At 37.3% G+C, this 24304-nt stretch overlaps 3 protein-coding genes and 1 pseudogene across 6 annotated transcripts; 3 read left to right on the top strand and 1 right to left on the bottom strand.

Annotated features, from left to right (window-relative positions):
- The first annotated feature begins 2724 nt into the window (after positions 1–2724).
- LOC145229063 (glutathione S-transferase Mu 3-like) lies at positions 2725–3755 on the top strand. The gene has a single exon (XM_080094319.1). It carries the CDS (start codon positions 2779–2781, stop codon positions 3439–3441), a length of 663 nt encoding a protein of 220 aa, XP_079950445.1. The 5' UTR covers positions 2725–2778; the 3' UTR covers positions 3442–3755.
- Positions 3756–7173: 3418 nt separating this feature from the next.
- Positions 7174–8082, top strand: LOC145229991 (glutathione S-transferase Mu 1 pseudogene; annotated as a pseudogene).
- Positions 8083–10064: 1982 nt separating this feature from the next.
- LOC145229888 (uncharacterized) lies at positions 10065–15557 on the top strand. Of its 3 annotated transcripts, none has more exons than XM_080095228.1 (17): positions 10065–10187; positions 10254–10315; positions 10786–10870; positions 11192–11317; positions 11407–11486; positions 11867–11911; positions 11982–12041; positions 12106–12217; positions 12281–12411; positions 12487–12625; positions 12688–12764; positions 13179–13311; positions 13389–13453; positions 13596–13718; positions 13783–13852; positions 13922–14022; positions 15028–15557. In XM_080095228.1, the coding sequence occupies exons 2-17, from the start codon at positions 10259–10261 to the stop codon at positions 15373–15375; spliced, it is 1752 nt and encodes a 583-aa protein (XP_079951354.1). In that variant the 5' UTR covers positions 10065–10187; positions 10254–10258; the 3' UTR covers positions 15376–15557. The 3 variants fall into 3 exon arrangements, with proteins under 3 accessions (XP_079951354.1, XP_079951355.1, XP_079951353.1); XM_080095229.1 differs by having other exon boundaries at positions 10065–10192; XM_080095227.1 differs by having other exon boundaries at positions 10065–10315.
- Positions 15558–18473: 2916 nt separating this feature from the next.
- Positions 18474–24165, bottom strand: LOC145230757 (E3 ubiquitin-protein ligase TRAF7-like). Of its 2 annotated transcripts, none has more exons than XM_080096283.1 (17): positions 23830–24165; positions 23670–23727; positions 23525–23601; positions 22615–22767; positions 22387–22545; positions 22181–22326; positions 21982–22116; positions 21758–21910; positions 21635–21699; positions 21440–21562; positions 21250–21371; positions 21045–21167; positions 20863–20979; positions 20631–20753; positions 20452–20571; positions 19389–19520; positions 18474–18844 (listed from the first exon to the last, which is right to left on the bottom strand). In XM_080096283.1, the coding sequence occupies exons 1-17, from the start codon at positions 23986–23988 to the stop codon at positions 18713–18715; spliced, it is 2097 nt and encodes a 698-aa protein (XP_079952409.1). In that variant the 5' UTR covers positions 23989–24165; the 3' UTR covers positions 18474–18712. The 2 variants fall into 2 exon arrangements, with proteins under 2 accessions (XP_079952409.1, XP_079952408.1); XM_080096282.1 differs by having other exon boundaries at positions 23525–23604; positions 23830–24164.
- Positions 24166–24304: the final 139 nt, after the last annotated feature.

Here is a 24304-nt window from a genome sequence, read left to right as displayed (position 1 = left end):
AAAGTTAAATTGCTAAACACCAGATCACAGAGTCGAATCTACATCCTAAATAACTGCAACAGGAATTAATTCAAAGTTCAAACACCATTTTGCAATCCAGTTGAATAAAACCATTGCAACATTTGACTTTCTTGCGAGCTTGGAGCTAGCAAGTTAAAATGAGTTAATTACGTAAGCTACTATTTCGCCATTCAAAAGAAAGAAAAAAGTTTGTCAAATATGTTTCTATCATGTAGCCTAATCGCATTGCGTGTAATTAACGGATGCAAACTTCTAGATAAAACTTTTAGACTTTCCTTACTTTTCGTAGCTCTTTTACGAAACAGTGTTTGGTTTATCATGAATATTCACGGTGGGAAAATCGATTTGTTGTGGTGAGGACTCTGAGGAGTATACACAATGTCCTACTAAAGGGTAGGCCAAACTTGTTTAATGGATAAATCGCTTGTAAAACCACAAACATCAACGAGCTGTAAATTTTGATTTTACGGTAGTGCCAACAAGAATGAAACGAAATCAGTTATAAGCAGAGTTGTAAGTCGACAGGACCTGACTTCACATCATTTGTGAATAGTTTCTACCCACAGTTTGCCGAGCCATGTTCTAAATTTTAATATGTTAGTTGACCAACTACGTCCAAACCTATTTCATTTCACTTTGCTACAAAGTTATTCATAGTTTCTGGAGCTATGAATAAATGTCTGCATTTAAATATCACTTTGACAATGGTGAGTAGAGTTTATCTCGCTGGGACAAAAAAAGCGACAAAGCAGCTGGCAGGTACAAAGATGGTAAACGAAGTTAACGAATGACCGAAAATGGGATTAACCGAAGTTCAGTACGATGAATGTCGATGTCTGCTTAAAGAGTGTCCAAGTTTCACGATGTATAAATTTAATATGCTTAGTCAAGTGAATAGTTTTAGTTTAGGGTTGCACAACCTGGTGAACAGCCGCGTGCTGTCGCAAGGACACATTTTTACGGTCATGTACATTATCCCGAAAACATATGTACTTACTGTCTGTCTTTTATGGATTAAAACTCACTTGCTAGATACTCGGCTTTAAAAACTGACCCAACTGTAAGATTTGAGAGGGATGGAAAGTTATTAAACATCTAGATCAGTGGTTCTCAACCAGTGGGACATGGCCCACTGGTGGGCCATGGAAGCATTTTTATTGGGCCACAGACCAATCAAATAGAAACCTTTTTTTAAGAATTTACTTTCATTTGTGTCACTACACTCTATTTTACAAGAGTAATGGCTTGGGGAGGAATTGAGAAGGAATGTTTTTGTTTTGTTTTTTGTTCTGAACCTATTTTAGAGTTGTTCTCTTTCTATCTTAAAAATTTACTGGGCCACAGAATTTTTTTTGCAATGAAAGTGGGCCACGAAAGAAAAAAGGTTGAGAACCACTGATCTAGATCTATGCGTCAGACTTTCTGTGGTGGCACTCGGTAAGTTAATTTTATCAGAGAAGATTGTTTTGTTTTCCTTGATACCGTAATGAATTTATTAAGTATAATTTTAAGGTCACGAAACATTACGCTTTATTATGTCAGTCTCAATAAATGGCATGCATGCGTACATTTATTGTTTAAACATCATTCCCGTGCATAGACTGTACCAGGGGTGGACAACCTGCGCCCGTGAACATATTTATTAGAATATATGTACTGGCGGCCGTGTCGTAAATAAAAACTCTTTCGCCAAATATTTTGATTTTTAAACTGCTCTAAACACATATGCTTATTGTGTGCAAACAATGCGAAAAAGCAGATACCACAAGCGTCATAAAAGTAAGATTGTCAATCTGTGTATCAAGTTAGAATTTAATTTAGGCATTTTAGGCGCCATTGGATGGATATATAATATATAAGTATTTCTTTACATCAGTAATTTAAAACACAAGCAAGCAGGCGGTCGTTGGTGAAATAAAGATATATGTCATGCGGCCATCACAGCGAAAAGGTTGTGCACCCCTCGGCTTTACCCATCTAGGGGTCGCGTAGAAATTTCTGCATTAAAATAGGGTCGCAAAGCAGGAAAGTTTAAGTAGCCCTGGTGTAGAGCAACAAGTGTTATACATCCAAGGACCAGAAGTTTAACGCAAACCAAGGTTGCGCATACTGCTCTTTTTGTGCGCACACAGCATGGGCGCGCACATACACGAACAAATACACACACACACACAACTTAGTAAATGATTACCAAAGAATAGTCATTGTGTAAGTGTGGGCCAATCAGCAGTATCTGTTTGCAGCAGAAACTTCTAGACTAGACCAGTAGGAAAGTTTGGAAAGTGCCAAGTCAGCAAGGGTAATGCCGCAACGTGGCAGAACCACGTGTTTCTGCAATAACCATTTCCTTTTGAGGAGGAAAGTCAAGTGAAATAAAGTTAATAATTCATAATTATTGTCGAGTCGAAAATGTATGATAATCGTTAAGTTTACATCCAAACAAACTATTGTGGGTCGTTAGCACCAGGGATAGTAAAGTAAAAATAGAATACTGTAGTTGTCGATTGAGTTGTTCAAAAAATGGCCGGTGGACAGGTATTAATAGTAAGGTTGATCATATCTGTATCTGTAGTACAGTGGTTCTCAACCTATGAGTAATTTCTATTTTTTAATAACGGGAAAAATAAAAATCTATGCTGGATGATGCAGGGGTAACGATAATAAAAAAGATAAAGAACCACTACAGTACACTTTATTTTAGTCGTCATAAACTTTGTTTACATTTACCCAAGCTTTAGAATTACCAACAACGAAAACATGTCTAAACTGTGTGTTGGTTATTGGGACATAAGAGGTCTTGCTGAACCTATACGTCTAATGCTTGAATGGGCCGCAGTGGAATACGAAGACAAGAGGTACAAATGTCAAATGGTCCCACCATATGATCGCAGTGCATGGAACGATGTAAAACCAACGATTGGATTGGACTTTCCCAATTTACCATACTTTATCGACGGAAAAGTTATGATCACTGAGAGCTGGGCTATAATGAAGCATATAGCGAGAAAGCACGACTTGCTACCTGCTAAGGGTGAAGAACATATTACCGATATGGCTGAAGGTGTGGTTGGCGATTTTAGAAAGTCCTTTACGACTATGTGTTACAGCGATTTCGCAGCTAAATGCGATGAATACTTTGGAAAAGATCTACCAGCAAAATTGGAAAAAATTGATGCCTGGCTTTCTAAGCACGATTGGGTCGGAGGCAATAAGCTTACTTACGTGGATTTTGCCTTGTGTGAAATCTTGAACCAAATGCAGTTGGCTAGAGGCACAGCACTGGAGGGATATCCCAAAGTGAAAGCATATCTGCAGAAATTTGAAAATCTTGACAAAATTAAAGCGTACAGGGAATCGAAAAGATTCAACAAATTTCCGTGCAACAATCCCATGGCTAAGTGGGGAGGCCACCCAGAATAAAATAACGATTGAGTGCTATGAGAAGAAACAGAATTATAAAATTCTGTTCTGAAATAGTGCAGTTTCTGTTAATTTGTTGTTTACAATCAATCTTTTATTATATGTTATTTAAGTTACACCAATCGTTTAACGGCATTAAAACAGAATACCACAAAAAATAAAAACTGTGCTTGTCTGGAGAAGAGCGCTTGCAGGAAAAATGGAAACCTTCAAATTTAGTCAAACCCTAACCAAAAGCTTAGGCCCGTCATCATCTTTGACATCGTTAGCTTTTTGCTTCGGTACACAAGTAAGCTAATTCTCAATGGTTCTGTTTTCATCATCGTGATTCAGATTTGTTTTCACTGTCGTGAAGAACACATGCCCGTTTTGCCTAAGCGTTCACACTCGAACACGCAAGCAGTATTTTATTATTCTACTTTTTAAACTTAGACGTTCGCAAGCGTAAAAAACGACCGATCTAAAAATGTGCGCAAATATTTGCTTGTTGGTGTACACAAATGCAAAAAACAGGTACCACAAGCGTCACAGTAACGATTATAGCGTCATAAACAGTTAAGACTATTGGTAGAGCTATTGATTCAATGAACACCGTAACTCTCGTCAGTCACACATTTAGCTATTTGCAATAGGAGGCGCGAGCTGAATCGTTTATTTAGCGGCTAAATTCAATTTGTCATCGAGGTCCAAAAGTATGGGAAGACTTACCACACGATATTAAGTCTCTGTCACGCTTGTCCTCTTTTAAAAAACAGCTTCGTTTGCATTTATTAGGGCAATATGACCCCTCAACAATTAATTCACTCCCGTGTCCTCGCTCATACCAGAATACATATAATACAGCTTGTTCTCCTACGTCATAACTACCCTATTTCTCACTTTTTTTTCTTTTGTGTTTTTTTTTTGTGTGTGTGTTTTAGTTTTATCTTAGTGTGATTTTACATTTTATTTTTTTATTCTATACTATTATATCATTAAACTGGATAACTTTGTCACATACAAAAGAACGAAATACTGCCGTAGGATTCGGTTTTTTCAGATCAGCCATCCGGGTCGAAGACAGTGCAGCACCTTCCCCAGCGAACAACATCTGAGATCTCGCCATCGATCTTACAAAAGCAGAGGAGGAGATGCTCGACTGCAACATTCTCATCGTCGCAACGAACTGTCCTTGGGACACCCGGGTCTGCCTACGGGATCACAGGAAACGTTCCGAGGAACCGAGCTGGTGTTTCCGTTTAGGCGGGTTTCATTTGGCCAGCAGAACCTGCGGGTTCAACTACCGTCTTATGCAACCGGACGTTCCCCGCCAGGCTCGTGCGGTCGGTTGCGATCCTACGGCAGGACATACCCAAAACGGAATTCAACCACAATTCAAATAAGAGGACACTTGACTCGATAACCTACGGTTTTTTTTCGGTGTCCTTGCTGTTTATGTATCCGTTCAACAATGGAACTGTGATGATGAAGTGACTATGCAAATAAAAAAATTTGACTTTGACTTAAATTGGGAAGTAATTTTTTTTTTAAAATCGCAAAAAACTAAATTTTAGTGTTGTTTTCATTAAATTTCTATTGATAATACCAATCTCCAACCCTAATAGCCCTGACCGTCAGCATAAACTCTTTGCGCCACCTATCGAAAATTAGCTAAATGTGCGACTGACAGCAGCTCTCCTACCAGAAATTCCCAGACCGGGCGCCAGCCAAATTCCAGTGTTAGTAGCTCTATACCAATATGTCAATCGTTGCCGCTGTATAATGCTTGTAAGGCAATAAAACACAACACACATTTTTCTACGTCTTTAGGGTCTACTAAATGCTGCCTTATTCAAGCTATTGTTTCATTACTCATGCGAAACAGAATGATAGCTCAGTGAAAAAGTGGCCCTGAGCTCACCGTAGAATATTGTGCCTTACTAAATTGCATCTATTTTAATACTTGAAATATTGGGGTTGTTCATACTCTTAGGTACAACTTTAGGAATTGTGAATCAACGCTTTCTTGATTTAACCGCTAAAGCACCGGACGACGGGTGCCTTTGAATACTACAGGTGCGCTAGGTGCGTTTTTTTATCGTACAACGTATAACTTAAAAATACTGCAGGTAACTCGCTTTGGTGCGATTAAACTCATTATAGGTGCGACGTGACTCGAAAATAATGCAGCTGCCGTGTTGTTTTTGCGACGAATCGTAAATACTGCAGTTAACGTTATATTACGATAGTCACAACACATACCAAAAAGCCTAAGACCCTAAACCTTAAACCCTAACCCAACCTTAAATGCAGTACCTACGCAACATTATGTTACGTCGCAGTAACTGCGAGTATACTCGCTTCAAAAAAGGTTACCTGCACTATTCCCCCGGGCTTTGTTGCATTAAAACGAGTTACCTGCAGTATACCTTGCGAAGTACCAAGCGCACCAAGCGGATATTCAGTATTTAAAGGCACCGCCCGAACGACTGCGACATAACGAAAATAGCCTACCGTAGTTGTGTTATTTGCGGTATGTTTACATTGTATTTGCTATGTAGTCGTACATTGTTTCCTTTAAATATTTGTGGAAAGGTTTAATAATTGCAATGGTAAGATGTTGAAACAAGAAAGTGTTTTTTACTTTGGGGTCTACGCAACTTGGCAAATGTTATTAAGGGTTCACGGCACCAGAAATGTTTGGAACCGCTGACTTAGATCATTTCTGTTAGCTGTCGTTCGTAAAAATCCCTTTTTTGCAAAATAAAACAGATCTTTTAGCCTATGTGACAGTTTAGCATAAACCATGCACCCCAAAGAAACAACACGACCAAAATAGTTCTTTTCCTACATACATTTTTTAACGCTTGAACGAGCAAACGTCATTTATTCGGTCTGTTCCCGAAAACTATGACGTTCGCCAGCGCTGTGGAAACTACCAAACTAAACCTGTACGCAAATATTTGCGTGTGGTGTAATGGAGTCAGAACTTGTTGATCTGAGGATATAAGAATTCCCCGAACTTACCTCAGCAGGAAAGCCCCGTCTGCTTTTAGCATATTTTTGGAAGTTGTGAAACTTACAGTATGCTTTTAGTTTCAAGTAAAGATATTATTCAACTGATTGAAAATTCTTATCTGCTTTTTTGGAAGGTTGCCTATTTAAATAACTTTATGTAGGCTAGTTTATGATTGGCTTTGTTATTACCCTCCCCCTTAAGCATCTTGCGTTTCCATGAGCAACATACCAGTTCTGACTTATATTGTACCTGGTATGCGTTATTTTTAGTTTTAGTTAAGTTTGGTATAAAATTATTTTCCATAAAACACATAAGCCAATTAAAATTGAATAAAAGTTTTCACAATATTTATTTAAACCGGGTCTGGTTTTACTTTCAGAAACGTGTAAACTGTAAACCCAACAATAGGTAGGCTAGGTCTCATTTACTAGAAAAACAGAATGCAAATATCTTTCGATTTGTGGTACTTTCCTTTTGGAAGAGGAAATTCCATTTTCCCACGATTGGTGTTGATTTAGTCTAAGTGGTGATATCATCAGGATTAGGGGCCCTATAAAAAACCCAGTTCTGCTGTAGTACCTCGCCAGACTGTTGGTTAGCACCAGACTGATTCAGCGTTAAAGTTGTCAAGTAACCGCGTTCGCGTTAAAACATTTACCAAATAACACCTAACTTACGGTTGACTACGAGCTTTTAAAGACAACTAAATGGAATTCACATTTTTTTACAGAAAATATTGGAACCTACAATTTTTGCTCAATTTTAAACTTTTGATTAACCTAAAATGTCGAAGACTGTGTTTGCATATTGGGCCACTCGGGGTATTGGTGAGCCGATTCGTATGATGTTGGAACACGCTGGGGTTGACTACGAGGACAAACTATTCGTGTGTGGTGACGGACCCGCTTATGACGATACTTGCTGGACAGATGTAAAAGAAAAGCTCGGAATGACATTTCCAAACCTTCCCTACCTCATTGATGGTGAAGTTCGTTTGTCAGAAAGCTGGGCGATCATGAAGTACATAGCTCACAAACATAACATGATGCCGGACAAGGACAGTCACTTAACCGATATGCTTGAGGGCGTCACCACTGATCTTCGAAAAGGGTTCACTGCAATTTGCTACTCTGCTGACTTTGAGGCTAAGTTCGACGCTTTTTTTAAATGTGATTTTCCTGTGAAAATGGCGAGGTTTGAATCTCACTTCTGTAACAACCAATGGGCAGGGGGAGAAAAGTTGACCTTTGTCGATTTTGCTTTATGCGAAATTTTAGATCACATGAGAATGGTTAGGCCCGGGTGCTTCGAAAAATATAAAAACACCTTGGCTTACATTGAAAAATTTTTTGATCTGAAGAAAATTAAAGCATATCGCCAAACACAACGTTACAAAGTATGTCCTGTCCATAACAAGAATGCAAAATGGGGTGCTACAGCCTAAAAAGGGAGCATTGATTGAGTACTTTGCTTTCGGCGTTGGCCGCTTTTGATAAAATTAAGCTATAGTTTTGTGCATATTTCTTTTATCCCCGATATCGTAAATATGAACTGATTCTAAAAATGATTTGTCCTGACGCAATCTTTTCGTGTAGCCTACTGCTGTTGTACAATGCTTGTGAGGCAATAAAACACAACCAACATTTTGTCCTTGTGGTGCCCACTGTAACTGGTCCACTGTAGTGGAGAAACTTTTTTGACTTAATTCTTACTTCTTTAAACTTCTTTTTTTTACCACTGAAATACTTCCAATTTCTTTCTCGCGACCATTGTTACTAGTTTAGTTGCGTTTTTACTGGTTTTATTGAAAATTACTACGCTGGTTTGTAAATGTTTAGTCAAAACCATAAAACAGATATTATTGTTTTTTTGACAAACATTCTTCAGAGCGGGTTCGGTGTAACTGACAAAGTAACTCACACCACATACGGTTGGCTAAATACCGATGGAGAGCGTAAAGAGCGCAGCTATTTAAAAAAGAAACTAACATAAACAACTAGGATTTTAGGTTAATTCTATTGTATTATTATTATTGTGCCGTCAGCATTTTTTACACAAACTGCATTTAAAATATTGGAGTGCGCCACATGCAGCGGTCACGTCCACGTGCTTTCAAACCATCATTTTGGTATTTTGGTTTGGCAAATAGGCCTAGTCTCTGGTTCGGCTAAGCATGAAGTAATGGAAAATTTTTACTTTGCAAGCATGGCATTTCGTTCCATGCAAATTATAGGCTGCTTTTGCGACATATGGTATTGAACGGTGTAACTTTACTGTTCCATGTGTTCTCATGATTCAGTAACTGTTGAAGTACATATTCAGTGTCGTTGTTCTCACAGTGTTACATGTTCCCGTCTTCCTGATATGTTCCAACAGCCTGCATGACCATAAGATAGACTGTTACGCAAGCCGGGTGTTTCCAAATAGTTGTGCAATCCATTGAAGTGCTGCATATTTTTGCAAGTGTTTAACTTAAAACAAACTATAATAACTGATGTGAGTAAAAGAAGATACTGTTTTGCAATGATCGCAAGGAAAACGAGTATCAGTTTAAAAGCCAATGTTTTATCGTTGATCTTTCTCTTTTCCATCGTTTACTTTCCTTGAGATAAATGAGACTTGATGTGTGGTGCGTAACCAGAATAAAAGAAATTTATCTTTTGTGGATCATATCGGCTCTAAGTAGCAAGCGTTAAGAATCGTAATAATGAACTTACTCGCAACAGCAGACGACCGATACGAACCACGAGAAGCAGAAGAAACAATAAGCTTCCGAGTAAAGAATATCATAGCCCAAGAAGCTCAGCTGACGGAAGAGAACATTTCCAAACCAACAGTCAGCTTCCAGAGTTGTTATTCATTGCGGGAACCGCGCACGCACCTAGCACACCTAAACGGAATTTAGCAAACCTGCGTGCAGTGAGTTCCTGTGTAAGTAGTTTTCCTGAGACAACAAGTGAAAGAAAGTTAAGAATTTAGAATAGATGCTCTTGCTACAAAAACAAACGATCCATATGGTTGGCCTGCTTCACGCTAGGCTGTTTCGTCACTCATGCGTGATAGAATAATTGCTCCGTACAGTACTCGGTATCCTTTTTTTCGTTGTACTGTTTTACAATACAGAAACAGAATACACATTCTACAATTATCTAGTTCCTTTGTATACCTTACGCATAGCAATGTTAGAAACGGCAACTAATAGTTAGTTGCTTGGTCCAGTGATTATGTTATTCTTGTACTACAGGAAGAGTAGCAAGAAAAAGTGTAAAACAGTTAATCCCTCCCCCAATTGAAGCAAAATGAAAAATGTCTACCAGACGTAATATATTCACAACAATCAGGTCAATCTTACATTGACCAGGTTCCTCACAGCATTCTGTAAACACAATTGTAACCTTTAGCAACACTCACCTGTGTTTTCCTAAGCTGTGTTCCTCTCGTATATCACTATTCAGGGGCCCCTATTCAGTTGTATACCTTATTTTTGATAGCATACACTTGGGAATACAATTTACCCGGATGAAAAGCACTGGCTTAGTGCTTTAGTTACCGGTAGTTAGTGAACATATGGTTGTAGTAACCTCAGCACAGCATAGAATATAGTGCAAAATTTTAATAACCATATTTGTTTCAAAGACATTGTGATTGTTGTTGCAATTTGACGATGACAATCAGGAATTCATGATTTCTTGATTAAACTGTTGCTATTGCACCGGACCACTACCATATTCATGTACCTTTGTCTGCAGTAAGGTTACAAAACATTTGTTATGTAGTCCTAATTTGTTACCTTGAAGGTATAAATGTTTATTAGTTGGAATGGCTGAGATGATGAAGCAAGAAAAGGCTCTACCTGATTTTTTTATCACTTCAATGGTTCGTTACTTGCATTTAGTTTTACTACTTAGTTCTTTGCATTTATTTATTAGGTGCTGGTTTACATAAAAAAGTAATGGATTGTGAATTTTAATGAGAGAACCACAAAACAAATTGACTTGTGTAAAATCGGTTAGATCTCTGCAGTTTTGAACACTTGTTGAAGTAATATGAAATATCTCCAAATTTAGCTCATTTTCACTCATGATTTTAAACCTAAACCATGAAATTAAAAACTTAAAATGTCATTTAATCGTACTGTTGGGACCCCTGTAACATTGACTCAATTTGGTTTGATTCAAACCAGTAAAAACCTGAAGTTCACAAACACAATATTAACTGAGGATTCAAATGGGATTCGCTATTCTTTATTGTTGATGTGTGCAGGTGTATTGCTTAGTAGTTTTGGACAATACACCATTCAGCAGCTTGTCAAGGTTAAAATCACCAATTTCATTATTTTTTGTTAGGAATGCAATGATGATGGAAATTCATCACCAAAATTAATTGTTTCTGAACCTCTTACTGACAGTGATGAAATCCCTGAGCAAACAGGTAGATTGCATGAAAATCTTATTTTTTTGCATCCAACCAGACAGTATATTGTATATATTGGATATTGGAAAACATAGCATGTCTTCATATAGTGTGGTTGCGTTTGCATTTTTTGCTTGTTGTTTATTAGTGGCACTCAACCTTATTACCCTGTATATATTTATTACCACAAAGAATGATGTGACTTTTTTTATGTTTATTTGTGTGACTACTTTTGAAAAAAAAATTGTCAATAAATTATGGTAATGCTGTTTAACAGCAAAAGTCACATGGAAATCTGACATTGGATAATAATTTAAATCTGTATGTCGGATATGTTAGAAAATCAAAACAGTGGTACATTGGATGCCAAAACAATGACAACAGAATCTGTTACATCCTTTCAAGATGGTCAGGAGGTACAACTTGATGACGGATCAACTGCTCTAATCTTTCACAACTCAACAGGTTTTTCAATCTATATTTGTCAAACAATTTTGAAAAGTGCAACTGGAAATTTTGTGTTATATCATATTTTTGTGAACATTTTTTGGTAGATGCATCCTGTTCCCTGGAGTTATTACAGCAGGTTCAACTGGACAATGGAACAGTTGCATACCTATGTCAACAAAAACAGGTATTATGTGTCCTTTTTCCCTGGAATAAAATTTGTAAAGTTTTTGCTATTCTGAGGTGTTGATTGTTTTGTTTCATCTTGTATCCTTACCATTTACCCCATCTACCATGTTTGACCTTACAACAACAAACTTTTTCATGTTTATGTCTTAAAACACAACATTTAGAAATTAGAATTCTGCATGTGTGGGGACCCATAGCGCTCTGCCTGCAGAAACTAAAGTTAAAAATAAACGTTGGCTAATATGGAACACAATGTAAAATTAGTTTAGGGAAATTTCAAATGTTTCAAAATAGGTCATAGTACACATGCCATGGTAATATGTGCTAAGCCACCATTTCAGTTATTTTTTGCTATTTGCAAGAGAATGCTGTTTTTAGGTGGCTGCCATGCAAACTACGGCAGATGTCAGAAATTGTCAAAAGGTAAAAAAAACACATTTGCACTTTTTCTTATTTCTATGACATGTATTTCTAATGACATGTACATATTTAGACATTTCCTTGTGATCATGACAATTGTAAAAAAGTATATTCTACTGCTCACCATTTAAAGGTATTTTTTTCTTCTACTTCTTATTGTTTTTAGACACATTTATTTGTAACACTTCCGATACTAGGTTCACAAAAGAACGCACACTGGGGAAAAACCATTTGTGTGCAAATGGGACAATTGTAAAAAAGTCTTTTCGACAAGCTATGCATTGAAATCCCACTTTAGGGTACATACAGGTCAGTTTCTTTGTTTTTTCTTTGCAAACTTTTTGACAGCACCAACCAAAATTACTTTTAAAGGTGAAAAGCCTTATCCCTGCCCCCAAGTTCAGTGCAAGAAAGCTTTTAAGACCTCTGGAGATTTGCAAAAACACATACGTACACACACAGGGGAAAAACCTTTTAAATGTCCTTTTGAGGGCTGTGGAAAGGTAAAATACAACAGCCAATATATGTGGTTTGTACTTGCTTGACCGTAATTGATTTTTTTATTGATCTGTGCTCAGGCTTTCACCACATCAAACATTTGTAAAGTTCACATTCGAACCCACACTGGCGAGCGCCCCCACAAATGTCCTTATGTGGAGTGCTCAAAGACTTTTACAAACATGACAAATTACAAAAATCATTTACGCATTCATACAGGTAAACTTATTTGTATTTTCATTGATTTTGCTAAAGAAGTTTATTCTGCTATTTCTTTGTAGGAGAAAAACCATATGTTTGTGAAGTAAAAAATTGTGGAAAGCAGTTTACAGAATATTCATCACTTTATAAGCATCAGGTAAAGTTTTAAATTCTCCATCAACAAAAACATTTTCGTGCTCAATGCTTGGTGTTTTTGTGCTTACCTTGAAAAGTAATTCCTACCAAGTAAAATAGGATTGGTGATGTAACAGTACTTAACTTGTGTGAACCTAAATTGCACAGTTATTGCTAACAATGTTGCCAAGATGCGTAAGTGGTTTGCAACTTTGCCCAACTTCCATTTGCTCGCCAAGCGGTAGGTTTTAACTCTGTCTGGAGCACTTGTGTGTTTACTTGATTAAAAACGAAAGTGACGTTGCTCAAAATAACCCTACAAACAATGCAGGCAGCTCGACAGCAGTACGTATAACAAATTTAGCCATTGCCCACCAACCAAGGATAAAAATAAAATGAAACAAACCAACAATCTCAAGTAAAATGTTTTCTTTAGGTTGTTCACTGTGTTGCTAAGCCATACATGTGTCTGGACTGTGGAAAAATGTATCGACAACCAAGCACTCTTACGTTGCACAACCGAAAAGCTCATCACGGCCGAGGGAACCTGGCAATAGCTAAACGACAAGGTATGTTTGATGTCAGCAGCTTGTGCAATATGAAGCAACAACTAATTAGGAAGCCATTTAAATGTAATCACCTTTAGAGGATGAAAACCCAAGCTCTTTACATCAGCCGAGAACTGTTCTTAATGCTGCTCAAACAACGCAGGTACAATACAAACTGTAAAATCTTTTTTCTAAGTTAATCTTGCAGTTTTACGTAAAAAAGGTAACACTTTCATGCCTTCCGAAACTGTGTACCAATCTTAAACAACCACTGGTTTGTTAACATCACCAAGTGTTCTTAACAGAGCCCAAGTAACTCCAACAACCATATTGATCTGGGCAACTTGCAGGAAGCCACCATAACACAAAACGCCACAAACTCGTTGGACATATCCCAGTTCACCATGCCTTTGTCCATACAAGACGGAGTAAAACATTTAATTCTGTAACAATGTTAAATAATGCTTCAATTTAATTTGATTAAAATTTTAGACAATTTACCTAAATCGAAACACGACCACATCTCCTCACACAACAAAAGTGGACACCCACATTGCTTCAGGTATTGCATTGTGTCAATAGTGGCAGCAGTAAAAACTTAACATTTAACAAATGTAATATGTTATTGTAGAAAACGTTGCTAACACGATTGAAGTGAAAAGTTTATCGGAAAACCCAGATATGTGGTTGACGAAAAGTCCAATCACCATCCTTAGCGAGAATAAAGCTGACGTAAGTCAAGTTTTCATGTCACCGTTTCCCCCTTAAAGCTTTCATTTTTTTTCTGACTTAAGGCCGGTTTACACCAAGCGCGTGCGAAGCGCGCAACGCGAAATTTCTTTCTCTGTTTAAGCAACGCGTGGGGAAGTCCCATTTCGCGCTTCTCTCGTTTGCGTGCTTCGCGTCTGGTTTGCTCCATGAGCAACAGAAACGGCACTTCGCGCGAGAATTTTGCCCAGAATATGTAGGAATAATCAGTCTTGGTCATTTCTTTGGGCTATCAAAGAACACATGATCAATATAATATTTTCAAATGGTGATAGAATCGGTGCAGTGGCCAAGTTTTCCAATGTACAGACCCACCAGGTAGATCAAATGGGAAATTACATAGTTTTTGGAAACTTTAATAGGTATTAACTTTGTTGTTGTTTATCCCCCCAAAATGATACGTGTTTAAGTTTTAGAGTGCAAACATGTAGGATAAAAAAGACACACGAATACTTTGGAGAACAATTTCTTAAGTTAGCTACACAGAGTAGTGTAGTTTTGCATTACATAAACAACGACTTTGGTTTAGGAGCAATTTCATTACCAGTTGCAAAACCACATCTTGAATGGTTACAGGCTTTGTATTGTGTACTATGGTTTGATTAAACCTTCACATGCAACAGCTAAACGTAGTTTGAACCAAAAACAATTTATTTTACACACAATTTCATGAAATTAATTGCAAGTCTTATATTGGCAGTGCATCACTGTCGGATGAGCGGACGAAACGACTTTGTTCGCAACGTTTGCGCCTGGTGTAAACCTCGATTTTCGCGTAATTCGCGTGAGGAAAAAAAGAGCTGTTCGCGTTCACGCTTGGTGTAAACCAGGCTTTACTAACTAAGCGTTTCAGTAAGAAAAAGTGCAAGTAATAACTTGCGAAATAAAAAAATACATACATTTTTGCTTTCCAGAAATATAAGAGCCAATTACAACCCCTTTCAAAATATTCATTTGTTTTTTTGGCAGGAACTTAATTTATCGGGACCAATTGCTACCTTTGAATTAAACGGTGCTAAGTTTGTTGTTCAAATGGTTAGTGAAGATGGAAACGCGACTGTGGCAAAAGGTTCGTCTAATATGCAGCCTGGTACTTCGAGTCAAGCTGAAACTTTTCAAATGTACGACGAAGAGGAAACTATTTCCAATTCTAACCATCAAGTTACGCAATACGAAAAAAATAGCATAGAAAAATCGGACGGGTATTTCGTGGTGGATGCTACGTCGTCAGGTCTCGTCAGTAACTGTGAGGAGACTGTACACTATTCTGATGAAGAATGCCGGACGAATTTTTCGAGTAACAATGAGCACGGCTGAGGCTCATCGCCAACCTAGCAAAAATTACAACTTTGCGGTACTCCACCTCAAAACAACACAAGAGTGTTGGCTATCAACCGAAGTCTTTGTTTTCAATCGGTGGCTATGCAGTTCAGTATTTCATATTTGTATTTTGAACATGTTTCCGTCGAAAGCGGCCTACCAATACAAAGAACGACGTATTTTAGTTTAATTTAGGCTACGACGGCGGACTAAACTGCATTTTTTATTCCAGTTACTCGTACCAAACAGCTTCAAACCACAAATCTAAATCTTTTTTAAAAACAGAAAATGTCCAAGAAGCATTCGAATCATTAATATATGTAATCAAAAAAGATGTCGCTGTAAACTAGTCTGTTGTGACGGTTTTGTCATAAGTCAAACATTTTTGTGTTTACACCATGCTTTTTTGTAGGTCAGAATGCGTTGTTTAAAGGTAGTGTTTTCAGCATTCCCACACAGACTGCAGAGAAAGGGGAAAATGATTTTTCTAAGCACATTGCGGAAAAGGAATCTATCAATCTAACATCATAAAACAAAAGTGCGCAACGAATTTGTTTTTTATTCTATTCGCAAAGGCGGCGCCTGCACCAACTTGTTGGCTGCCTAAATAATATCTTTGTTCAAAAAGTTAGACACCTGGTGCCGACACTATATTAAAATAAATTACCTAGCACAGGGGTGTCAAACTTGCGGCCCACGAAGCCCTGCAATGCGGCACTCAAAAACTCAACAACAATTGTAGTATTTTGTCAGATTTTTATCTAAATACGACAAATTTTTCTCACTTTTTGAAGTTAAAACTATTATTTAAACAGACATTTAAAGAAATTCAATTTAATAATAAAAACTGAAATGTTATGAACAGAAACAATAGAAAAACCGCACGGCCACATGCGGCCACAGAGACGAGTTTGTGCGGCCGTGAACATGTTTACAAAAATATATGTAGCCTACTGGCGGCCGTGAAGTAATTTAAACTCCTTTGCCAAATATTTTGATTTTTAAACTGCTCTCAACAGACTTTGTGGTACTGAAAAGAGTATTACCAGCCTAGTAGCCATATGCGATTTTTTTGCGATGGTATACTATATAGTATACCTATGATATAAGCCAAATTCTTCTGTAATATTAAAACCCAGCAGGTAAATTGCGGAATATCAAAAACCAGCAGGTAAATTGCGGCAGTTGGTGAAATAGGTATCTGCAATGCGACCGTCGTAGCGAAAAGGCTGTGCACTGGTTTAAGTGTATAAAATTAGATTAAACATCACATGTGGCCCTTTGCATTAGTTCCAAACTGCAATGTGGCCCTCAAACAGCCACGAGTTAGACACCCCTGACCTAGTATGTACAACTGCGTGTTTTAAAAGTACGGTATGAAAGTATCGGACGTAAAATAGAGGACTCCACAGCTTTGGATAAAACGGTGAGGCTGCAGTCGTGGCATTCGACTCAAATTCAGTTGTACAGTTCGATCGACGTGTACGCGAAGCAGCATCGTACTGAACTGGACAGCAAACCGCAGTAAGAAACGAAACATATATTAAAATGTATTGTAAGATATGAATTCTTCAAAGATTTTTTTTGCATATTGTAATCTTTATTTATTTTATGTACATTCTTCGTTTACTTTTTACTTGCAGTTCAACATTAATTATGATTACCGATGTGCAACTTGCTGTGTTTGCCAACATGCTTGGTGTAACGTTATTTTTGCTTGTCGTGGCCTATCATTATGTTGCGGTCAACAATCCGAAGATGAAGCTGGAATAGTGAATCGTTTTCTTTTTTGTACATACCAATGAAGCTTTTTGTAAAAAGTAAGTAAATGTGCACATGTGTAGGAATTGGTAATGATCAATGTTGTTTTAATGGCCTTTGGTAGTTACTTTGTTTCAATTGTGATCAATCATTCCATTGTTTTAACATTGTCTTTAAATGACTGTCACAAGTAATCCGAAAATACTTAGACATAGACATTTCCAGCAACTGATAACCATATCCTGAATATTTCATTGGGTCATATATTTTTTGCAGCATAAAATGGCCTATAAATTTTCAAAATGTAATAATTTGCAAAAATTTCCTTTCATACAGTTAGTACGAAACTACTGTTGTAGTGTAGCCCATTGGACCTTTTTATTTTGTGGACTTGTCGGATGCTTAATAATAGCATTGAAGCTGCTTTCCAGCTACTAGTTATCTTGTGCCGCACAAATGATATGATATTTTGGGGGCGCTGATACTTTGTTTGTTGCACAGCATAACAGCTTGAAAACTTCCCTGTTGCCACAGTCTCAAAAAACAAGCAAAATGTGAAAGTGATATTCAAACAAGGAAATGTTTGCTTGTTATACCTCCTGTGTTTCCTCATTATTAAACAGCTAATAAATCTGACTGCCACTGTGATGTGGGTAATTTTGAAAATGTTTCTATGGCTCTTGCATTTTTTTAAAATTTATGTTCGAATAAGTGCTAGCTGTTCAGGGTTAAGATACATCTTACTTTCAAAACTGCTAAATTGCCACTGTTTTTGACAGAATTTTGCTGCAACTACAAGACTTGAAGAATGTTATATTGAATTGTCCAATACATGTGGAAACCACGAAGACCAGTCTTGTGCAATAAAATTGTATCACCAAAAGCTAAATAAAATTCTTTTTGCTATTGGCTGAACAAATAGTTATATAAGGTTGTCATGCCTATGTCACAAGTATTAGACCAGGGGTGGCAACCCACGGGCCACATGTGGCCCTTGAATAAAAGTTGTGCGGCCCGCAGAGACACTTGGATTTAAAATGTGCTGGCAAACGATGTGCGCCTGGTGCTATTTTTCTGCGACCTGACAATATGCTGCGAGAATCGAATGCGAATTTTACTTGTAGTAAGGCATTTTTGGTATGCAACGAAGTAAAATCACCTTGTGTCATATAAAGGTGCGGCCCGCTATCTGTTTATTGCAATTGTATTTGGCCCCACAGTGACAAAGGTTGCCCACCCCTGTATTAGACAGTAAAAAAGATTGGGAAAAAGACTTTTCTGGGCGTCTAGCATATATACTTGCAGTACCATCCCAGGATTGTTGCATGTTGATGTGCTTTTAAAGAACTTTTTATTGATACATTAAGTAAAAAACGAAACTGCAGTGAGTCATTTAAAAACCCATGATTGACACATAATGCAATTAAAATTCAATGTACGACAACAAGACAAACACATAAGTGCATTCAAGACACTAAAACAACACTTTCCTTTGCTGATTCCATTGTAGGCAACAAATAAAATTGATTTTGATTTGTACACAAGGCACAGACATGATTTCATGCACTTTTGGTCATTGCCACACTTTTACGGTAAAATCAACTCCACCCGAAAACACACGACCCCGCGAAACCGCTAAAGCTACAACGCTGCCCTGGTGACGAATAAGGGTCTGGGTGCAAATCATGTTCTCCATGCTCCAAACCTAAAAATACGTTGTTGTCAATCCTTAAAAAGCATGCAAACCGTTTGTACGGGGCTCCTCTAAAATACGCAAATCTACTTATAAAACGTATGTAACTTTTAAAAAGGTTGACGGTTAGGGCTTTTAGGGTCTGGGTGAGGGTTTATAATAAAAATAACACTATAATTTAGTTTTAGATGCCCAGTATGGGCTTAATATTAACATATGTGTCAAGAGTGGTACTAAACACCGTATGGTACCGCATGTTAACACTTGTAGAAAATTAGGCTCAAAAGGTATGTGGGATTAAATTGTAAAGTTACGCTTATTATAAACCCTTACCCAGACCCTAATAGCCCTAACCGTCAACATCTTAGTTAGTTTTTTTTAGTAGATTGCATACTGATCGCGCAGATTGCGTATTTTAGAGGAGCCCGTTTGGACGCATACCTTTTTTACATATTCTTAGGTCTGATTTACACAAAATATGTCAGTTATAATTTTAAAAATATAAAAAGGGGCAGCCGAGTAAAATGTAGGACGGAAAAGAGGTTGAAAAACTTACCCGCAAGGATCGATCATAGGAGGCGCTGAATACCTTTGTTTGTTCTGGTGTGCTTAAAACGGCAAGAGCGTAAACAATACCGACATGCCCCGTAAGCTGGGCGACCGGCTCGTGGTTACGAATGTCCCAAACCTACAAAAGTATTCATGTTTCGCTTGCAAAATTAAACTTAATTAAAACGTTTATAGGCAAAACAGATTTGGTTAATACACAAAGGATGCGAGTCGTAACCTCCACTAAATGTTATACTAAGTTATATAACAGTGGTTCTTAAGCGGGGTTCGGCAACGCTGAATCAGGGGGTCGACGGAGGCCTTTTTGAAGTACAATACAAATACTCGTTTTCGTTCAACGTTACAGTGGAAGGTTACACTCGGGTTTCGTTTTCTTTTCTTGACGTAACGAAGAGCATTGTGCGCGTTTTTCGTAAGCAGCAAAACAACGAAATTTTTTTGGCAGCAAAAACTTATTACTTCATCTTTTTCATGTACAGTTGCTAAAAATACAATGCTTCATTTTGATAAAAACTAAAAATTGCCGAAATTAAAGCAATCCTGAAACAAGTTGCTTGTATTATTATGTCAGAATTTAACAAAATGACAAACAGTAACTGTTGCCACTACGTTTGATCAAAAGCTAATTATGACCCACAAAACAAATGGGTTAAAAACCTAGGATGTAACTTGTTGGGGTTCGACCAAAGACTGAAGAATATCACAGGGGTTCGGCCATTATAAAAAGGTTAAGAACTACTTCTATACACTAAAATGTACAGATTACTCCATATGTTTGACTTTAAAACGTCGTAAGGTGTAAGTGTAACTAACACGTAACTGGCCGCTGTTGCTAGTATTTAAATAACGCAATGACTGTGGACTGCTGTGAATGCAATGTGATGACATTATGTGCTTTCATGCGTAGTGGTATTACGCATACAGCACATCCTACCGTTATTGTTGCAATCCGCAAGCAAAAACGGCTATGTGCGTGCAGTTAGCAACGCAATATATATAGACCACACAGTCAATTCGCGTCCTTGCCGACCAGCAGTAACTATACTTACATGAATGCAATTCTCATAAGTTCCGCAGACAATGTGATGATTGGTAACAGCAATGGAGTAAACGCTTCCACCAGACGTCTGCAGGACGTGCTTACACTCCAGTGTAAGTACATCCCATATCTGAAACACCGTGTTAACACTGCACTGTTAATGTATGTCAAATTTGTAATCATGTTTACCTTTATAGTCTGGTATGACCCACTGTAGAGAAAATTGTTGTGTGAAACAAGTGCCCTGACCCAGTGGTTTAGTCCTTGAAGTTCTTGGTGAAACCTTATGTTGGCTCTTTCAACGTTCCAAACCTATTTAAATATTCTTACCTATTAAATAAACCAGCACTTGCAGGAAACAAATCAAGTACATTTTACAGTGGTCATAATTATGATGCACAAATGCGGGAAATCGTCCTACCTTGATTGACTTAAGAGACCCACTGAAGAGCATGTTATTTGCACACACAAGGGTGCATACTGGGTTTTCATGGGCAGATATAGATGCTAGTTCTTCAAGGGTGTCAATGGACCAGACCTTACATTATTGAATAAAATGATACATCATTAAAAAGGTATAGCGGCTTGGCAATTAAAAACTACCTTTATAGTGCAGTCTGCTGCTCCACTGAACAACTTGTCTCCATATGCTGTTAAAGCCAGCACAATGCCTTCATGACCTTCCAAAGTTTTTTGACATTTGTAGTTTGTTGCTGTGTCCCAAACCTAAACAAACAATGCAAAATTACATACATGCTATCACTCTAAAGTATGTTTGATTGGTTGGTAAATCCACAAGATGACTAACCTTAATTTGTTTGTCAGATGAGCCACTAAACAAGTAATCTCCATGAACACACAGACACCAAACAGGACCAGTATGTCCAACAAATGTACCTTTGCACTTGAATATTTGCTGGGGATCGAAGGCTGTAAGATGTTGCAGGGTTAACTACAACCTAACCAAAAAAAAAACTAATAGAATTGAAACATCTTACAGCCAATATTCCCCATGTGCAGTCTTGTGTTGAGGTCTTGAAGTTGGTTATTGATCATAACAGTGTCTTGTCGAAACTCCCGTAATTCTTCAACGAGCTTTGTTTGGTTGTTACTTAAAACATCTGTAAACGAACAGCCGTTATCGGCCTTTACTAAAAATCATAAAATATATACATGCTTTCCATATCACATACCAAGTTTAATCTCAAAGCTCTTCTCCAAGTCATCAACTCTCTCTGCTGTTTTAGACAACATCGACCTGTTAAAATCAGAAATAAGTTTACAAAAGAATTACCGTAATGTATGTCAGTAATCACCTTAAAAAGTTGTTTTCCTCATCCCTTTGTTTTATAGCAGAATGAAGCTTGATGATTTTTTCATCTGTTACCTGAAGAAAGCCCTTTACAAACTCATATTTACAGTTTGCAGAGTGTTGTACTTGAGACTCTTGATCCCCCACAAATGAACACCTACAAATTGATCGTGGTGAAGTAACATAACTGCATAAAGTATGTGTTTCTAACCAAATTACATAAATTACCCGTATTTATTATTTGGACATTTAATGTTTTTGCATAACTTTAAATGCTCTTCTAGATGCAGGCGAAGCATGATTGGACAGTTTGGGTTGTTTGGGCAAGATATAGGGGCATATTGACAAGACTCTTCATGTGTTCTAAAACAAGCAAAACATTAAAAAATAGAAACCACACAGGTTTTTCAGTTGTTAACACATTTACTTTCTTTCACTGAGTTTTACAGTGAATGGGCATCCTGAAGGGTTTACTTCATATTCACCAGGGTGACTTGCACTTAATCTACAACCGTATCGACAGTGGATGAACAGTGCGCCAACTTGATCACTGACTGTAAGATTTGGTAAAACCTGTGCATCGAGAGTAGTTTAATAATGTGTTTTGCTATTGTTAAGAATTTCATTACATACAAGTTTCATTTTTTTGTTGTCTACTGGACAAGCATCAACAGATTTGGAGCAGCGACGACAAAATGAATGGCCACATGACATTATGATTGGATCCTTATACACTTTATGACAAATTTTGCACAAAAGTTGAGCGGAAACATTCTCAACAAAAACCAGTGCCTAGAAAAGAACCCAAAAATTAGCTTTTTTAAAAATAAAAAATAATAATATGTTGAAAAAGGTAAAAACCTGCGGTTCAGAAGAGTTTGAATGGTATGATGATGGTTGCGACAATGTAGAAGATGATGAATATGATCCCCGTGAACGACTTTTAAAAAAGTCTAATGAATCACTGTGTGCAAGACTTCTTGGTAAACTGCCATGTCTGCTTCCGCCACAAAGCTAAAAATAAACATATCACAAAACAATGAAAACATGTTTAAAACTGTCATGAGAATTCCCTTCGGAGAATGATTTAACAGGAAACTCCTGGGAGTTTTCAGCAAAATTATATTCATGAATCCAGAATTTTGCACAAATTTATGAAAAGAAGGCAACTGAGCTAGGAAGGCAAGGAGTTTCTATGTCTAAATTTGTTACAAAATGATTCTTTGGTTTACAATTTCTTGTTGTTGAAGATGCCAGTGCTCTATCTAGCAGCCCAAAAAATTAAATTAGTTTTGGAAAATTTATGAAACCTTTTTTTATGCTGGTACTGTTGCAATTGTAATATTTTTCGACATGGACATGGTCAGTTAGATGTTTGTAGTAGATATAAACCAATTTTTTCACCACAATGATGCAAATCTTTTTTGCTTTTTTGACAGTATCCCAAATATTTAACTTAATCGCTAGAATGAAAACATCTGGGAAACTGAGAAACCCCTGGGCAAGATAAAATACATATTACTGCATGAAACTACACAGTACCTGATTTCAGATGGATAATTGCCAAATTACATATTTGTTTTAACACTACTTTGACACAATATTTGGAAGAGATCAGCAGCAAGTGTGAAGGTACAGATGACCAGCTCAGATCAGCAGAAACATGTTTTTGCAATAACATGAATTTTAAGAGGATCAAGCTTTTTTTAAGCAAATCACTTGTTTGCAAAAAACACTTCCAACTGTAAACAATTAACAAATTTATACTTACATCTTCTCGACTATCACTAAAAGATCTGTAGCTTGACATTGAGGCTGTTCGATCATGCTCATATTCCACTTCACCCTCTGCTGTTAACCACATGAAAAGGCAAATTAAACAGCCTTGCTATTTGCATACTTTTGCACACACTTACCTGTCGTAATAGTTGTAACAGTAGAGTGCAATGGTCCAAATGTTGTTTCCAAACGTGGCTGGAATACAAAACAAACTTGATCATCAACATCAACATTTTTTGCATTTAAAAGTTCGATTAAAAAAGTAGAGATTACGTAGTTTTTCAGAAAAAATATTACCGTCGATGACCGACTTCCTCCGGCACTTGAGACCGAAAATGATCGTCTGGATTTTGCCACAGACGCACTTGATCTTGGCAAATTTATATGATTTTGATCGGCTCGTTCTGAAAGCGCCGATGATGATGAACCCGCAGTGGAAAGCCTCGATCGCGACATTGGAAACGTCGAAAGCTTTTCACCGGTTGCCACTGTGGGTTTCGGTCAATTTGGTACAAACAGGGAGTCTGAAAATTGCCTCAATACATAACCAAAAACCAAAACATATCTATAAACTCTGCCTGTTGCATTTAGTTCAATTCATTCAGACTTCAGACTTCTAATTTCTAAATCTAAATCGGAAACAAAACAATGTGAACGTTCTTTGCGCGTATCCGATTTGTTCGTACGTTTTCAAAAAACATTTTTGGCAAAGTTTGCTTTAGTTTATAGATCAATAACATGTATTTTATATCAGCACATATTGTAATTTCAA

This window comes from Phallusia mammillata, chromosome 5, assembly GCF_965637545.1.
Source record: "Phallusia mammillata chromosome 5, kaPhaMamm4.hap1.1, whole genome shotgun sequence".
Taxonomy (NCBI): Eukaryota; Metazoa; Chordata; class Ascidiacea; order Phlebobranchia; family Ascidiidae; genus Phallusia; species Phallusia mammillata.
The sequence above is the reverse complement of the archived record's forward strand: the minus strand, read 5'-3'. Positions and strand labels throughout refer to the sequence as shown.

Excerpts from the sequence above, each read along its gene's own strand:
- LOC145229063 (XM_080094319.1), top strand. The coding sequence starts at position 2,779 with ATGTCTAAACTGTGTGTTGGTTATTGGGACATAAGAGGTCTTGCTGAA.
- LOC145229888 (XM_080095228.1), top strand. The coding sequence starts at position 10,259 with ATGGCTGAGATGATGAAGCAAGAAAAGGCTCTACCTGATTTTTTTATC. Across the intron at positions 12,218-12,280 it reads CCACTTTAGGGTACATACAG|GTGAAAAGCCTTATCCCTGC; the intron begins GTCAGTTTCTTT and ends TTACTTTTAAAG. Across the intron at positions 12,765-13,178 it reads CATCACTTTATAAGCATCAG|GTTGTTCACTGTGTTGCTAA; the intron begins GTAAAGTTTTAA and ends TGTTTTCTTTAG.
- LOC145230757 (XM_080096282.1), bottom strand. The coding sequence starts at position 23,988 with ATGTCGCGATCGAGGCTTTCCACTGCGGGTTCATCATCATCGGCGCTT. Across the intron at positions 21,911-21,981 it reads TGTCCAAATAATAAATACGG|GTGTTCATTTGTGGGGGATC; the intron begins GTAATTTATGTA and ends ATCAATTTGTAG. Across the intron at positions 20,572-20,630 it reads GGTCATACCAGACTATAAAG|ATATGGGATGTACTTACACT; the intron begins GTAAACATGATT and ends ACGGTGTTTCAG.